This window comes from Triticum dicoccoides, chromosome 6B (genome assembly GCF_002162155.2).
Source record: "Triticum dicoccoides isolate Atlit2015 ecotype Zavitan chromosome 6B, WEW_v2.0, whole genome shotgun sequence".
Taxonomy (NCBI): Eukaryota; Viridiplantae; Streptophyta; class Magnoliopsida; order Poales; family Poaceae; genus Triticum; species Triticum dicoccoides.
Genome location: NC_041391.1, coordinates 37,443,870 through 37,460,353, shown reverse-complemented (window position 1 = coordinate 37,460,353; position 16,484 = coordinate 37,443,870). Strand labels below are relative to the sequence as shown.

Here is a 16,484-nt window from a genome sequence, read left to right as displayed (position 1 = left end):
TTTTTTAAACTAGGCCACAATAACCATGGGCTAATATTTACTGTAGTGACACTAGGCCTCCTACGGGCCGTAAGAACAGTGGGCCTTCTACGGGCCGTAGAAACAGTAGGCCTTCTACGGGCCGTAGAAACATTGGGCCTTCTACGGGCCGTAAAAACAATGGGCCTTCTACGGGCCGTATCATCAACGGGCCTTATACGGGCCGTATGATCGATTGGCCAAACATGGGCCAATAACAGGCCGCATTATGGCCGTAAACGGGCTAGAGTTGGAATCGCGTTCATGGGCCGACCATAATGGGCCATCGTTAATAGGTTGTATTTGATGACGCTATGAAAACGGCCCAACATATTGACGGACCACAAACGGGCCGACTGTAACCACGGGCTGAATTTGGCCCACAAGCAGAAAATGACAGTAACGGGCCGTAAGTAAACGAATGCTCGAAATGAGCCCAAGAATAAATGGGCTCTGAGAAGGCCAAAAGATAACATGGGCTGGAAACAGCCCAACTGAATAACGGGCCCTTAATGGGTATAAAGTGATACACTGTTTATTACGGGGCAGTTTCACCACGGGCCGTTAATGGGTCTAAAGTGATAAACTGTTCATTGCGGGCCAGTTTCACCACGGGCCGTTAATAGGCCAAGAGTTACATAGGGCCTCATATGGGCCGAAAGACGTTATGGGCCATACATGGGCCAGAAGTGAAAACGGACTGGAATCATATTGGATGGCCCAGATGACGCTACTGGGCCTAATTCGGATAGGGCGTAACGGGCCTTGGGTTAGCGGGCTGTAAATGGGCTATATGCCAACAGGCCGTTAATAGGCTTTCCATGGGCCGGCCCGTCACCTTTTGACCAAGTCAAAAGATCCGGCCTTTTCACAGGAATGGGCCTCTGTTGGGCCGTGCCACGTGTCGACGTATCATAGGCGCCTTCTGTCCAATGAGTGGATGACATATGTCCCAACAATGAGCCGACACGTGTTTCCTTCGGCCAATGATGATTTTACACGTGGAAAATCCCCATTGGTTGGGGCTGTTAACGGGTTATCGGATCCAAAACCCAACCTGATAGCTTAACGGCGTTCCGTTACGGTGGATGCCACGTGTCGGTCACCCTTGATGAAAGCACTTCTGTGACGCGTGATTTATCGTCATGGAAGTGGACACTTCCGTGATGATAATTTTGGTAATGTCATGGAACACTTCTACGACAACACAGGTATGACTATCTTGATTTTGTCATAAATTTGTCATGGATGTACATGCATGACAAAAAATGCGACCTACTCTGACAAACACGTATCATCACGGAAGTGTATTTTTTTGTAGTGTACAACGCCTAAGCTTGGGGATGCCCCGAAAGGCATTCCCTCTTTCGTCTTCAAAACCATCGGTATACCTTACCCGGAGCTATATTTTTATTCGTCACATGATATATGTTTTGCTTGGAGCATATTTTCATTTTACTTGTTGTTTGAATAAAATCATTGGATTTGAAATATTGAACGAAAAAGAATCCTCCCATGGCTAGTTAATTATTTGACTAATCAGTGTTCTTCACTTATATCTTTTGGGAGTAGTTTGCCATTTACTCACGTGCTTCACGTATATCCTATGAGTAAATGGTTGAATGAATTCACACATACCTACCTATAGATTAATGACTTCACACATAATAAGTATAGGAAGTAAACTTAATGAAAGTCAACAAACGCAACATTGGTCACTTGAACAATTCATGAAAGAATATTAAAGGAAAAGAGATTTCACATATAAATATACTAAAAGGTTGATGTTGGACAAGGAAGACAACTTAATGGGTTATGTTTTCCTATATCCTAAACGTTATATTGTCTTGGATCATCCAACATGTTGAGCTTGCCTTTCCCTCTCATGCTAGCCAAATTCTTTTCATCAAGTAGAGATACTACTTGTGCTTCCTAACACCCCTTAAACCAGTTTTGCCATGAGAGTCCACCATACCTACCTATGGATTCAGTAAGATCCTTCAAGTAAGTTGTCATCATGCATGCAATAAAAAATGCTTCTTAAATATGTATGATGTATTAGTGCAAAGAAAATAAGCTTTATACGAACTTGTGATAGGGAAGAAATAAAAGCGACAGATGACGACCCACAAGTATAGGAGATTGCTACGTCTTGAGCTTGCGTTGGTTTTCCTTGAAGAGGAAAGGGTGATGCAGCAATAATGGCTTCTCTCAAGATAGCATAAGTATTATGATGGGTCAACAAATTACTGTCGAGCAATTGATAGAAAAGCGAATAATTATGAGATTATCTAGGCATGATAATGTATATAGGCATCACGTCCGCGATAAGTAGACCGACTCCTGCCTGCATCTACTACTATTACTCCACACATCGACCGCTATCCAACATGCATCTAGAGTATTAAGTTCATAAGAACAGAGTAACACATTAAGAAAGATGACATGATGTAGAGGAATAAACTCAAGCAATATGATATAAACCTCATCTTTTTGTCCTCGATGGCAACAATACAATACGTGCCTTGCAACCCTTTCTGTCACTGGGTAAGGACACCGCAAGATGGAACCCAAAGCTAAGCACTTCTCCCATGGTAAGAAAGATCAATCTAGTAGGCCGAACCAAACTGATAATTCGAAGAGACTTGCAAAGATAACTCAATCATACATAAAAGAATTCAGAGGAGATTCAAATATTTCTCATAGATAGACTTGATCATAAACCCACAATTCATCGGATCTCGACAAACACACTGCAAAAATAGTTTACATCGAATAGATCTCCACAAGAGAGGGGGAGAACATTGTATTGAGATCCAAAAAGAGAGAAGAAGCCATCTAGCAAATAACCATGGACCCGAAGGTCGGTGGTAAACTACTCACAACTCATCAGAGGGGCTATGGTGTTGATGTAGAAGCTCTCCATGGTCGATTCCCCCTCCGGCGGAGCGCCGACGAAGGCTCCAAGATGGGATCTCGTGGATATAGAAGGTTGCGGCGGTGGAAATTGTTTTTTGTTGTCTCTCTGGATGTTTTCGGGGTACGTAGGAATATATAGGAGGAAGAAGTACGTCGGTGGCCGCTCGTGGGGCCCAGGAGACAGGGGCGCGCCCAGGAGGGGTGGGCGCACCCTCCTATCTCCTGGCCGCCTCGATTTCTTCTTGACTTGCACTCCAAGTCTTCTGGATCACGTTCGTTCCAAAAATCACGCTCCCGAAGGTTTTATTCCGTTTGGACCCCGTGTGATATTCCTTTTCTTCGAAATACTGAAATAGGCAAAAAAAACAGCAATACGGGTTGGGCCTCTGGTTAGTAGGTTAGTCCCAAAAATGATATAAATGTGTAAAATAAAGCCCATAAACATCCAAAAGGGGTAATATAATAGCATGGAACAATAAAAAATTATAGATACATTGGAGACGTATCAAGGATCTATCATAGTCCTTTCGATAAGTAAGAGTGTCGAACCCAACGAGGAGCAGAAGGAAATGACAAGTGGTTTTCAGTAAGGTATTCTCTGCAAGCACTGAAATTGTAGGTAACAGATAGTTTTCTGATAGGATAATTTGTAATGGGTAACAAGCAATGAAAGTAAATAAGGTGCAGCAAGGTGGCCCAATCCTTTTAGTAGCAAAGGACAAGCCTGAACAAATTCTTATAATGAGAAAAGCACTCCCGGGGACACATGGGAATTACCGTTAAGCCAGTTTTCATCACGTTCATATGATTCGCGTTCGTTACTTTGATAATTTGATATGTGGGTGGACCGGTGCTTGGGTGCTGCCCTTTCTTGGACAAGCATCCCACTTATGATTAACCCCAATTGCAAGAATCCGCAACTACAAAAGAAGTATTAAGGTAAACCTAACCATAGCATGAAACATGTGGATCCAAATCAGCCCCTTACGAAGCAACTTATAAACTAGGGTTTAAGCTTCTGTCACTCTAGCAACCCATCATCTACTTATTACTACCCAATGCCTTCCTCTAGGCCCAAATAATGGTGAATTGTCATGTAGTCGACGTTAACATAACACCACTAGAGGAGGGACAACATACATCTCATCAAAATATCGAACGAATACCAAATTCACATGACTTCTAATAGCAAGACTACACCCATGTCCTCAGGAACAAACGTAACTACTCACAAAGCATATTCATGTTCATAATCAGAGGGGTATTAATATGCATTAAGGATCTGAACAAATGATCTTCCACCGGATAAACGAACTAGCATCAACTACAAGGAGTAATCAACACTACTAGCAACCCATAGGTACCAATCTGAGGTTTGGGTACAAAGATTGGATACAAGATATGAACTAGGATTTGAGAGGAGATGGTGCTGGTGAAGATGTTGATGGAGATTGACCCCCTCTGGATGAGAGGATCGTTGGTGATGACGATGGTGATGATTTTCCTCTCCCGGAGGGAAGTTTCCCCGATAGAATAGCTCCGCCGGAGCCCTAGATCGGTTCCGCCAAGGTTCCGCCTCGTGGCGGCGGAGTTTCGTCCCATAAGCTTGCTTATGATTTTTTCCAGGGTAAAATACTTCATATAGAAGAAGATGGGCACCGGAGGGGCACCAGGGGGCCCACGAGGCAGGGGGCGCGCCCTGTAAGAGTGGGCGCGCCCCCCACCCTCATGGCCAGGGTGTGGGCCTCCTCTAGTACTTCTTTCGCTCAATAATTCTTATTAATTCCAAAAATGACTTTCGTGGAGTTTCAGGACTTTTGGAGCTGTGCAGAATAGGTTTCCAATATTTGCTCCTTTTCCAGCCCAGAATCCCAGCTGCCGGCATTCTGCCGCTTCATGTAAAACCTTGTAAAATAAGAGAGAATAGCCATAAGTATTGTGATATAATGTGTAATAACAACCCATAATGCAACAAATATCGATATAAAAGCATGATGCAAAATGAACGTATCAACAGACTACATAATAAAGGTCTTTATCACAAGCGGCAATATAAAGTGACGTTCTTTTGCATTAAGATTTTCTGCATCCAATCATAAAAGCGCATGACAACCTATGCTTCCCTCTGCGAAGGGCCTATCTTTTACTTTTATCTTCTACCCTTATACAAGAGTCATGGTGATCATCACCTTTCCTTTTTACACTTTTTCCTTTGGCAAGCACTTTGTGTTGGAGCGATCCGTATATATATATATATATATATATATATATATATATATATATATATATATATATATATATATATATATATATATCCTTCTTTATTTTACCCACAACCCGTTAGGAGCCGCACACATCTCAAGCAATCAGACGGCAAAAAAGATGAAGGTAACTACCACCTAATGATAGGATGTATTTTCCATATATAGTTACCTTCATCTTTTTTGCCGTCTGATTGCTTGAGATGTGTGCGGCTCCTAACGGGTTGCGGGTAAAATAAAGAAGGATATATTTTCCATTCGGATCTCCACCTTCCTATTTTCTTGGGCTAGCCCCGTATATCGCTTGACATAAAACCATGCAACGCTAATCTCTTTCTCTCTCTCAGAGCGCTCTTTCTCTCTCTCCATGTTTCTCGGTCAAAATCTTCACATAAAGCTGGATCTGAAAAAATCATTAGCGACAGAAGGTATGCGACATGCATCTACACAAACATCGTGTAAATCAATTGTTAATTGTTCCTAATTTCCATTCTTATACAGGGGTCGCGGGCAACGTTGATGGCTGATGGGATTAGGAGCATGGATGTATGTTCCAACGTATTCATCCAGAGGACCCAATCTTTAATATTCCTCCTAGTCGATTTATAATATAATCAGATTTTTTATGATCATGGATTAGGACCATGTTCCAAGGCATTTATCTAGCCGATACATCAACCATGCATCTAGAAAAACACATCCGTCGTGTAAGATTGCGATGCGCAACGACCACCAATATAAGATTGTTATGGTGCGGCGACGGTGACAACGATTTACGGCTGCACACGCCGACGAGAGACTACTCTATGAGGTAGCAGAGACGACTACATACTACTGCACATCTCAGATGGCTCACCGGCGAGGCGAGCGGCGGCTGCGTCGCAATACTGTTTATGGCCGACATGTGACTGCTCCAGCACGGCGGCGGCGGCGACGACGGCGATGTACATATACTCACAGTATATACTCCATCGTGAGAGATGGCGATGTATGAGAAGGAAGAACATGCGTACATGCATTGATGGAAACAACATGTGTATATGGTGTTTCAAACCAACCGCTCAGGAGTCCATGAAGCCATGAATGTATTTGTATTTAGCGTATCCATCAACGTGACATACTGATATTTATATATACTCCATATTTCCTTTTCTAAAAAAATATACTCCATATTTTGTACTATGAGATATACGACATACTATCCTCTTTTTATGATACTTCATACTGTTATTTTATTTTTGCGGGGGTACTTCATACTATATTTTTTCTATGAAGTACATACCACGTACTTCATACTCCATACTATTTTTTTTAGGGTTACTCCATACTATATTCTTGGCTCTTCGGCATACTCCATACTTTTTTGCACACTCATTTACTATGAAGTACATGCATCCTGATACTTCATACTCCATACTCCATACTCCAGAACTTCATACTCCATCTAAATAGCAAGTATATATTGTAGGATTAAATTTTTGAGTATACATTATGGACAATCAGAACACTGGGAAAATATTGTGTCTATACTTTTAAGTTTTGGAGCACATATAGAACTATGATCTCTTTGGATTTAAGGAGCACGCATATAATAAACATTTTTTACATCAATATGTACGTACATTGTATGGGCAGTACGTGTCCAGCTAGGTTGTTTTAAAATCAATGTCTCCTAGTGGATAGCTACTCGCACTTATCCATTCGGTGAGGTCTGCTGCATGCAGCCCTGAAATTAGCAGGTTGTTGCTAATAGTTGGCTGGTAAAACATTTTAACTAAATGATTAAATTAGGCTTGAACACTAACGGGTTTTTTGGCACCCACCAACCCAATTGGTGCTACGGCTTGAGGGACACGTGGAGGCCAAACAATTAGGTGGTAACTACCACTGCTTGTAGATAAAATTTGTCCTATATATATATATATATATATATATATATATATATATATATATATATATATATATATATATATCCACTTGGATGTAGGTTTTCATAAATTATTATTGTTGACATTACCCTTGAGGTAAAAGGTTGGGAGGCGAAACTATAATCCCCTATCTTTCTCTATGTCCGATTGAAACTTTGAAACCATAAATATCACATGGGTTTTAGCAGTTGTGAAAGACTAAATGATAGTTGAGTATGTGAAGTTTGCTGAACCAAAGCTCTTACATAGACCCTTCCCAAAAATAAGATGAATTGTGATTGTTTGATGACTAAGAGCATGGTTTGTTAGTTTTCCAGAAAGTTTATGATCTATACTTTAACTTGTGAATAGCGTGTTACTTGATCATGAAAAGTTTTATGAGTTGAGCTACTGTTATGATATATAATGATGCTAGAAAAAGTGATTGAAACTATCATTGATCAAACTTAAGCGCTTGCTTCACACTTCATAAATTATTTCTTTTATCATTTACATACTCGGGGACGAGCAGGAATTAAGCTTGGGATGCTGATACGTCTCCAATGTATCTATAATTTATGAAGTATTCATGCCATGTTTACAATAGTTTTATATGATTTTGGTATGATTTGATTAGAACTAACTCGGACTGATGCTGTTTTAAGCAGAACTACCGTGGTGTTGTTTTTGTGCAGAAATAAAAGTTTTCGGAATGCGCTGAAAATCAACGGCGATTTTTTTGGGAAAATATAACAAAAATCTACCAGAGGGGAGTCCCGCGGGCTCCACGAGGGTGGGGGCGCGCCCACCCCCCTAGGGCGCGCCCCTGTGCCTCGTGGACTCCCTGTTGGGCCCCTTGACTTGTCCTCGATGCCAACCTCTTCTATAAATGCCCAAACCTCCAGAAAATAATCTAGATCAGGAGTTCCGCCGCCGCAAGCCTCTGTAGCCCCGAGAAATCAATCTAGACCCTCTCTAGCACCCTCCCGGAGGGGGCCATCATCACCGGAGGCCATGGGGAAGGACCTCGGAGGGGCCATCATTGCCATGAAGGCCAAGGACCAGAGAGGGAACCTCTCCCCATCCAGGGGGAGGCCATGGAGGAGGAAGCACAAGGGGGGAACTTCTCCTCCTCTCTCTCGGTGGCGCTGGAGTGCCATCGGGAGGGGAATCATCGCCGCGGTGATCGTCTTCATTAACATCACCATCATCATCACCATCCTCATCCCTTTTACGTGGTCCACTCTCCCGCACACCGCTGTAATCCCTACTTGAACATGGTGCTTTATGTCACATATTATGATCCAATGATGTGTTGCCATCTTATGATGTTTTGAGTAGATATCATTTGTCTTTGGGTTGATTGATGATCTAGATTGGTATGAGTTGTATGATTTTTTTTGGTGTTGTCTTATTGTGCCCTCCGTGTCGCGCAAGGGTGAGGGATTCTCGCTGTAGGGTTTTGCAGTATGTCCATGGTTTACTTATTGTCTGCGTTGCTTGAGTGACAGAAGCATAAACATGGATAAGTGGGTCACGGTTTATGGGAATAAAGGGGACTTGATATGTTAATGCTATGGTTGGGTTTTACCTTAATGATCTTTAGTAGTTGTGGATGCTTGCTAGAGTTCCAATCATAAGTGCATATGATTCAAGAAGAGAAAGTATGTTAGTTTATGCCTCTCCCTCATATGAAATTGCAATAGTGATTACCGGTCCTGTTAACAATTGCCTAGGATAATTCTGCACACCAACCCATCATTATTCCACACTCGCTATTTATAATATTTAGTAATATATTCTAAGTTTATGATAACAGCACCTACTTTTATATTTTAGTTCTTCGATATCATACAAAGTTATCCTCTTCATACCCACAACGTAGTTTTATTTCTTGTTTCTAGTTGGAAGCAAACGTTCGGTGTACGTAGAGTCGTATCAGTGGCAGATAGGACTTGAGAGAATATTGATCTTGCCTTTAGCTCCTTGTGGGTTCGACACTCCATGCTTATCACTTCCACCTTTGGAAATTGCTACGATGATTCCCTGCACTTGGGAATTATCACGGCCCGGGCACGCCTGGGCATGCCCGCCTGATAAGCCTGGCCCAGCACCGATCCCACAGATGTCCCACAGAAAACACTGTCGAGCTCATCGCTCTGAAACCCTAGCTCACTCACTTTCCTCTATCTCTCTCTCTCCATCCTCTCCTCTCCCTGCACCGATTCCTATCGAATCAGGTGCAATGTTGAGCTCTGGCAGCCGCTCCGACGACGAGCTGGATCTGGAGTATGAGCTAGCCCTCTGCATCACCTTGGAGCGATCCAAGGTGGAGACCGGGGGCAGCTCCGGATCTGCAGCCTCGCCGCAGCCGCAGTTTCCCCGTCAGCGCAGCTCGGACGCCGGCGCTGGCCCCTTCAGGCCCGAGGGCAGCTCCGACAGGCGGCCCATGCAATCCGTGCCTCCCCTACGCCGTCCTCTGGCCCCGCCGGATGCCGCTCCCCTCGTGGGCAACGATGGGTGCTTGGGCCCGCCCCGCCGGCCCGGACATGTGCGCCGCCCGCCGCGAGAGGCAACGGGCAAGGGAGAGGGATGCTGCGGAGAGCTCTGTCCGCAGCCGCCGCCATGGGTTACTGGCGGAGCCCGACGAGGACAAACGGATCCTCGCATCGGTCTACCGTCGGTCGCATACGACGACGGAGACGGACGCTCGGCGGCTCCGCCGGAAGAACGCGATGTGGCCCTCCGGCTTGCCATCAAGTAGTCCTAGCGGGAGGCGAAGGAGAAGGCGGAGGCGGCTCGGCTGGCCAAGCTCAGGCGCCAGCAGGACCGGGTCGTCCAGCACCTCAAGGGCCTCGTCATCGTCTCCTCCTCCTCGTCCGACGATGACGTCTCCTCTTCCGATGAATCGGACGATCCTCCACCAACCGCCGACCAGAAGAGGAAAGGGCTGGCCTGGAAGTGGTGAAGTTCTATTTCATTTCAAGTTTTAAATGTAGTATAAAGTTGTCCGTCGTTTGTGTGAACTATGGTGATCTTTTGGTGAACCATCGTGTTGTCCTATGTCTGATTCTATGTCCGCTCAGTTGATCTACGTAGTGTGATCGATATTGCATGATTTAGTATGGATATAGGGGTTCGAATGTGAGATACACAGATGTGGACCACACGATTTGAGAGATGCCTTGTCAGTGCCCGTGGACGCGCCAGGGTGCGTCCGCGGGCATTTGAGGTGCCGGATTTGCCAAGTCCGGCTATAGACGCTCTTAGTTCAAACAATGATTGAAACGTATGCGGGACAGCGCTTGATGAAGGCCTCCCACATCAATGTTCATGTACTAGTTGCTTGTATGTGGACGGATGCCTGAACAAATTTGCATGTGAGCGCTGGAGTACGACCCGAGCGAAACCGATCAGTACTACTCCTAGCTCATTACTGTTCCCAAGCAGGACTGCAGGAGCAGCTGGTTTTGCATAGCTCTTACCAGTAGTACTCACTGTCTTAAGTGGGCCAGTTCTTATCCACTTCCTACATATGCGCGCGCGGATCGACCGTCCAATCCGTACGCGTCCGCCGAGGCGAAATCAGGCCGCGGTCTCGATCTGGACCGGCTCCACCGCACGTCGTTTTTCCTCTTTTGTTTTACGATGAGAGTGCACCATGTTCACGCTCATGCCTGCACTGCATATATGTCAATTGGTTTCTTGGATTCTTTTCTCGGAACGCATGATGTATGTCGTCGTCGGCACACTGTTAATTATAAGCTTCAGGCAGGAGGATCGGGTACTTATTTAGGGAACTAATTACTATACTAAGTATAGTTTAATCTAGATCGGGATCTCCTCGATCTGTCTCGGTTGACACGCTGCCGCCTGCCGGACATATGACCTTTTTCGTGTTTTGTTTTTTCGAGCAATCTTTTATGTGTGTGTGTGTGAGAGAGAGTTCGACCCTGAAGTGAACTGCTATAAAATACGTACCCATGCACAGCATGCACGCACGCTGCTTGGATGGCCACGCACGTGCACGTGCACCTGCACCATGGGCGGCCTGTCAAACGTGCTCGCGTCACTTGCACCCACAGGAAGAGAGAGAGAGAGATGAGAGAGAGATGAGAGAGAGAGGCTGCTTTTGCTTTAAATGGTCAAGTGATACAACAAGAGGTGCAAAGGGTTGGCACGTACCAAGTGGCAAATCTAGTCCATACACTCCACTGTCGGCCAACCTGGCCAAAGTGCGGCCACACAACACAACTATTCCCATCTACAGTAGCTTCATCATATCTATCCATATGTTCCCATCTAGAATTATGGACTGATTGCAATACCTATTCACTCGGTGAGACGACACCGCATTCATGAATTTCACTTTGATCGATCAGCTGAGTACATAGCGAGTATTAACTTTGTCTCTCTTTCTCGAGGGCGACGCTAGATCCGTGTAGTATCTTCCATTGCCAATGAACTGATTTTTGAACCTCGGGTCATTGGTGCTAAGGACAAATAGACCATTTCTTCCTGATATTGTTTCCAATCGTGATCATGTAGCTCAGTTTTATCCTGCTTTTACCAATGGATGAGTGCGGTGGTCATGGTAAGGGAGGTGATCGAATCATGCATATACTTCAATATTCGCTAAAATACAGAACATAAACACATGCTTATTAGATGATCACGCACTTGAATGGTGAACCCTACATACATATATGTAGATGCATAAATATATGCACGTATTACATATATAATTATATCTATATAGCTTTTAGCGATGTTATGCTCTTAATTGGTTGGATCTCATTGAGGGTGGAAATTTATGTCCTAATCTTCATGAGCTGGACCTGGCGATATCGGCATGAGCGCATACTTCACGGGAGGAATATCGACTTTAGGTGTATTTTGTTCTTAATCTTTGTTGTGGTTTTCCCATAGTTGTCCACTGTATGTACTCTGTTTTTAAGTAGATTTTTTTTCTATATCGTTGCTCCACATTTATCTAAAGAAAATTATGGCCGCATCCTAGGATCCATATGCGGGGAGGTTTCAACCTTCCTTTTAGAAAAAAAAAAGTGTGTATAACTTTTCGCCATGTACTGTGTCTGCTTTTTTTTATTTCATTTTACGAGTTTCCAAAAAATGTGGAATAGTTCATAGATGTAGGTTATGACATGCCTTATTGTGACCTAAGAAAAAACCATTTTATATAATATGTATGTTATTTAACTTGAGTACTATTCATTTGAATCATGTATCTGTTTTTAGGTCATAGATGGTAATGTTTGTTGGATGAGCTTTCCCCAAGTCCACACGATATATCGCCATATACTCGTATTTCGGTCACTTGAGATATCGGCGTGAAGGAATACTCCTTCGTACGTGAAGGCTTTAAGGGGGAATACCGACTTTACGTGTACCATTTTTGTTCCTAAACTTTGCTGTGGTTTTTCCATAGTTGCCCACTGTATATACTCATTTTTAAATTAGACTCTTTTGTATAGTTGCATCACATTTATTTAAAGAAAATTATGCTCAAATCCTAGGATGCATGTGCCGGAAGGTTTGGACCTTTCTTTTCGAAAAAGAAAGTATGTACAATTTTCCGCCCATCCAATCTCTTTGTTTTTTCCCTTCATTTTCCAAGTTTTCAAAAAATATGGTATAGTTCATAGATGTAAGTTATGAAATACAATATGCATCTCGAAAAACTCATAACATGACATGCCTTATTGTGACATAAGAAACACAATTTTATATTATGTGTATGTTGTATAACCTGAGCACTATCCATTTGAGTCTTGTATTTGTTTTTCTAGGTCACAAATGGTCATGTTTGTTGGATGAGCTTTTCCCAAGTGCACAGGATATAGACCCATAGTATGTATGTTTTTTTTTTGCAAGGGAATTATTTTTTTTTTGGAAAAGACAATAAAATTAAAATATGGAATATGGATCGGGCAACTGGTTGCACAAAATCTACTTTCGTGCGCGATGTTATATTCCTAAGACCTTATGTGGAGATCTGTGCAAATTTTGTTTTTTTTTCTTCTTTTTATATGTTATGTCACTAGCCTGTGGTTTGGTTAAGTCTCAGTCGACTGAGATCTAGCCGTACCCATATCAAAATTACTCTCTGTGGTTAATATGAGATTCACTTCAACGTGAGGTCATCTAAAAACACACTTCACTTTGCAATTGATGAAAATTTAGTTATTTGTATTTCTTGAAAAATAGATCAGTACATACATAAAAATTGTCAGGAACGAGTCACATAATTAAAAAAAGGGAAAGAATCATATCCCCTGTCCTCTAGCAAATTTGTTTCTTGTCTGCAACAAAAGAAAAACATGTAGTATAATCATAATTGAAACGCAAGAATGAATCTCTCTCACACCAGTCATACGCACACTGGCTCAGAATGGGCAGCGGAGAGTGTGGCTCGCTATAGCTCGTCCACTTGGTGGTCATCTCCCCGGCGTGGTTGGCACGTGAACATCTTCAGCACGCCGTCCGACCTGCCGGCGACGAGCGCCCCACCGCAGTCGGCGTCGCCCTGCAGCCACGTCACGGCGCTAACGAACCCTTCGGCGTCGGGGGAGCTGTCGGAGGCGACGTCGAAGGGGTGCACCCAGACAGGCTTGCCCCACCTGAGGTCGTAGACGAAGACGTGGTTGGACTCAGACCCGCTGGCCACCAGCCCGGCGCCGCGCCACAGCCCCATCCCCACGAAGCTCCGCCCGCTGACGTGGCCGCTGTACGACCGCACCTCCCGCGCCGGGCCCGACAGCTCCGGCGTCGACGGCCACTCCCACAGCCGGTGCGTCCCGTCGGCGGCCGACGTCACCACCCGCCGCGCCGGCGCCCACCGCACGTACGTCACGGCGCGTGCGTGCCCGTCCATGGACGCGACCTCGCCGTGGCCCAGCGCGCGCACGTCGTACACGGCCGCGCGCCGGTCCGCCGAGCCCACCGCCAGCTGCGGCCCGCCGGACGGGTCGAACTCCACGCACAGCACGGCGCCGCCGGCCCGCGCCGTGGCCCAGGACCCCGAGGGCGCGCGCGGGTCCCAAACGTGCGCCGTCCGGTCGTCCGAGCCGGACGCCGCCATGGACGTTTGCGCGCCGCGGGGCGCGTAGTCCAGCGCCCACACCCGCCTCCCGGCGTGCTCGTCGCGCTCCCACGCCGCGACGCCGCGCTCCACGTCGTACTCCGTCACGACGCCGTCGTAGTCGCCGCACCCCACCGCGCGCCTGCCCCCCTCCTCGGGACGCCACCGCACGCTGCTGAGCTTGGCCGGCACGCAGATGCAGGCGGCGGGGCTAGGCGAGGACGGCAGGCCGGCGACGTCGTATATCCGGACCTTGCGCGCGATGCCGCCCGTGGCGAGGAGGCGGCCGGCGGGGTCGAAGTCGACGCTGCCGATGGCCTCGGACGCGCCGGCCAGCGACGGGGACGGCACGGTGGCCGCGAGCCGGAACTCCCATTCGCACCGCGGGGGCGACAGCTCGGCGCCCTCGACGTCGTCTACGGCCGCCGGAAACGAAATGCCGTGGTCGACCCGGCCGCCGTTGCCCACGTATGGCGCCGCCGCCGCCGCAGGTTCTTCGTACCGGCGATGGTGTGCGGAGGTGGGAGAAGAGGAGGAAGGAGAAGACGGGGAGCAGGGGTTGGTCATGGAACGCTCCTCATGGACATGGATCGATCGGGCCGCGAGCCGAGCTACTAGTAGTAGCGCCGCACGCTCGCCAGCTCGTGCACTTTGTGCATGTGGTGATGATGAACTGGTGATGAGAGATCTGTCCCTGGGTTTGGCTTTGGTCTTTTGTTGGTTTAGGCTTGGTGTCTCTTGTTCATTTTGGGGGTTGGGGCCAGGCTTAGCTGCCTTAATTGCCACCGGGAAACACTAGCCTAGCTAAAGAGAGAAACACTTCCCTTTGCGAGATAGGTGGTCTCATGGGGTGCCACATGAGGGAGACAAGGGATCTGTGGTTGGAGTTGTGGTCATGTCGTGGCTAGCTCCGCAAATGCAAGAGCCGGACCTAATCCGGTCGATCAGTTGGTTATCGCTCGGGCGGTTGTATCCATGATCATCAATTCGCGTGTCGTTAAGACCGGTGCTTTACTTTGTGCTGCGTTATCTTTCTCATGATGTCGACGCTATCATCCTTCTGTTTTTTTTACTAAGTGGAGTAGTATTGCTGATGTTTGTTAGTACTCCTTCCGTACCGAAATACTTGTAGTTGGGGGAACTTGATAGTACTATTGTCTTTACAAGGCAAAACCCAAAGGTTTTTGGGTGCTCCTGGGTTGATTGCACCTGCAAGCTAAAATATCTCCTCAAGTCCCGTTGACTATCAGCCTATCACACAATGGTTATTGGTAAGAGAGTTAGATAATTGGTGAGTTTAGACTCTTATTTCCCTCCCTTTTGCCCTTTTTGGCTGAGTGACTTTAACCTCTTTTCAAGTGTGTCTTTGTTATGACCGTTGCGTAGAACTATATAAATATATATGTTCCCCCACCCCCACCATAACTATCACACTCATGACTCATCCATCGGTAAAACCAGGATAAAGTTGAGCTAGATGTTGGTCATGTTTGAAAAAAATATAGTACCATTGTAAACAATATAACGCACACATATATAAGTGATAGCGACCACACCCATATGTCGATAAAACCAAGATAAAGTTGAGAGCAATGATCACGATAGAAAGCAGTTCCCCATAAAGAATATGCCATGTAGAAGTGATGCGCAAAATTCGTGCCCGGTCTGCACGTATGACTTTCGGTAACAAATCAGTTGTAAACTCTTACGAAGCAAGTATATGATCTTTTTCCCGACAGATATTCATTTGATGGATCTAAATCAAGTTGATCAAAAGTTGTAGATGTAGCCTCCTTGAGTTTCATCATATGGAAATGTACTGTGCTACTTATTCTGGACGGATAGGAATTCCATCAAGATAGATAGATGCTGCTCCACTTGTGAGCTGAGATGGGAACAGTTCGATCGTGCAGCTGGGGTGCATGTCTGTGGTCACGCTTTGGATAGGTGAGCGGACAATGGACGTGTGGACTAGATTTGCCACTTGGTACGTGCCAACCCTTTGCACCTCTTGTTGTACCACACCACTAACCAAGCTGCCATTTAAAGCATCTTCTCTTCTCTCTCTCTCTCTCTCTCTCTCTCTCTCTCTCTCTCTCTCTCTCTCTCTCTCCAGTGCAATTACGTCGATATTGTGTGCATGTATGGTGCACATTTGACAGACCGTCCATCCTGCACGTGCGTAACCATCCAATCAGCGTGAACACACACAAAAAATATCGTATATTCAGCAGATCAGTGCCAAAAACATAACGTGTCGCCCACCATCATCCATGC

General features: G+C 45.7%; 1 protein-coding gene across 1 annotated transcript; it reads right to left on the bottom strand.

Moving 5' to 3' along the window:
* Positions 1 to 13,294: 13,294 nt before the first annotated feature.
* On the bottom strand, positions 13,295 to 15,161 carry LOC119326513 (WD repeat-containing protein RUP2-like). The gene has a single exon (XM_037600151.1). The coding sequence runs from the start codon at positions 14,772 to 14,774 to the stop codon at positions 13,542 to 13,544; it is 1,233 nt and encodes a 410-aa protein (XP_037456048.1). The 5' UTR covers positions 14,775 to 15,161; the 3' UTR covers positions 13,295 to 13,541.
* Positions 15,162 to 16,484: the final 1,323 nt, after the last annotated feature.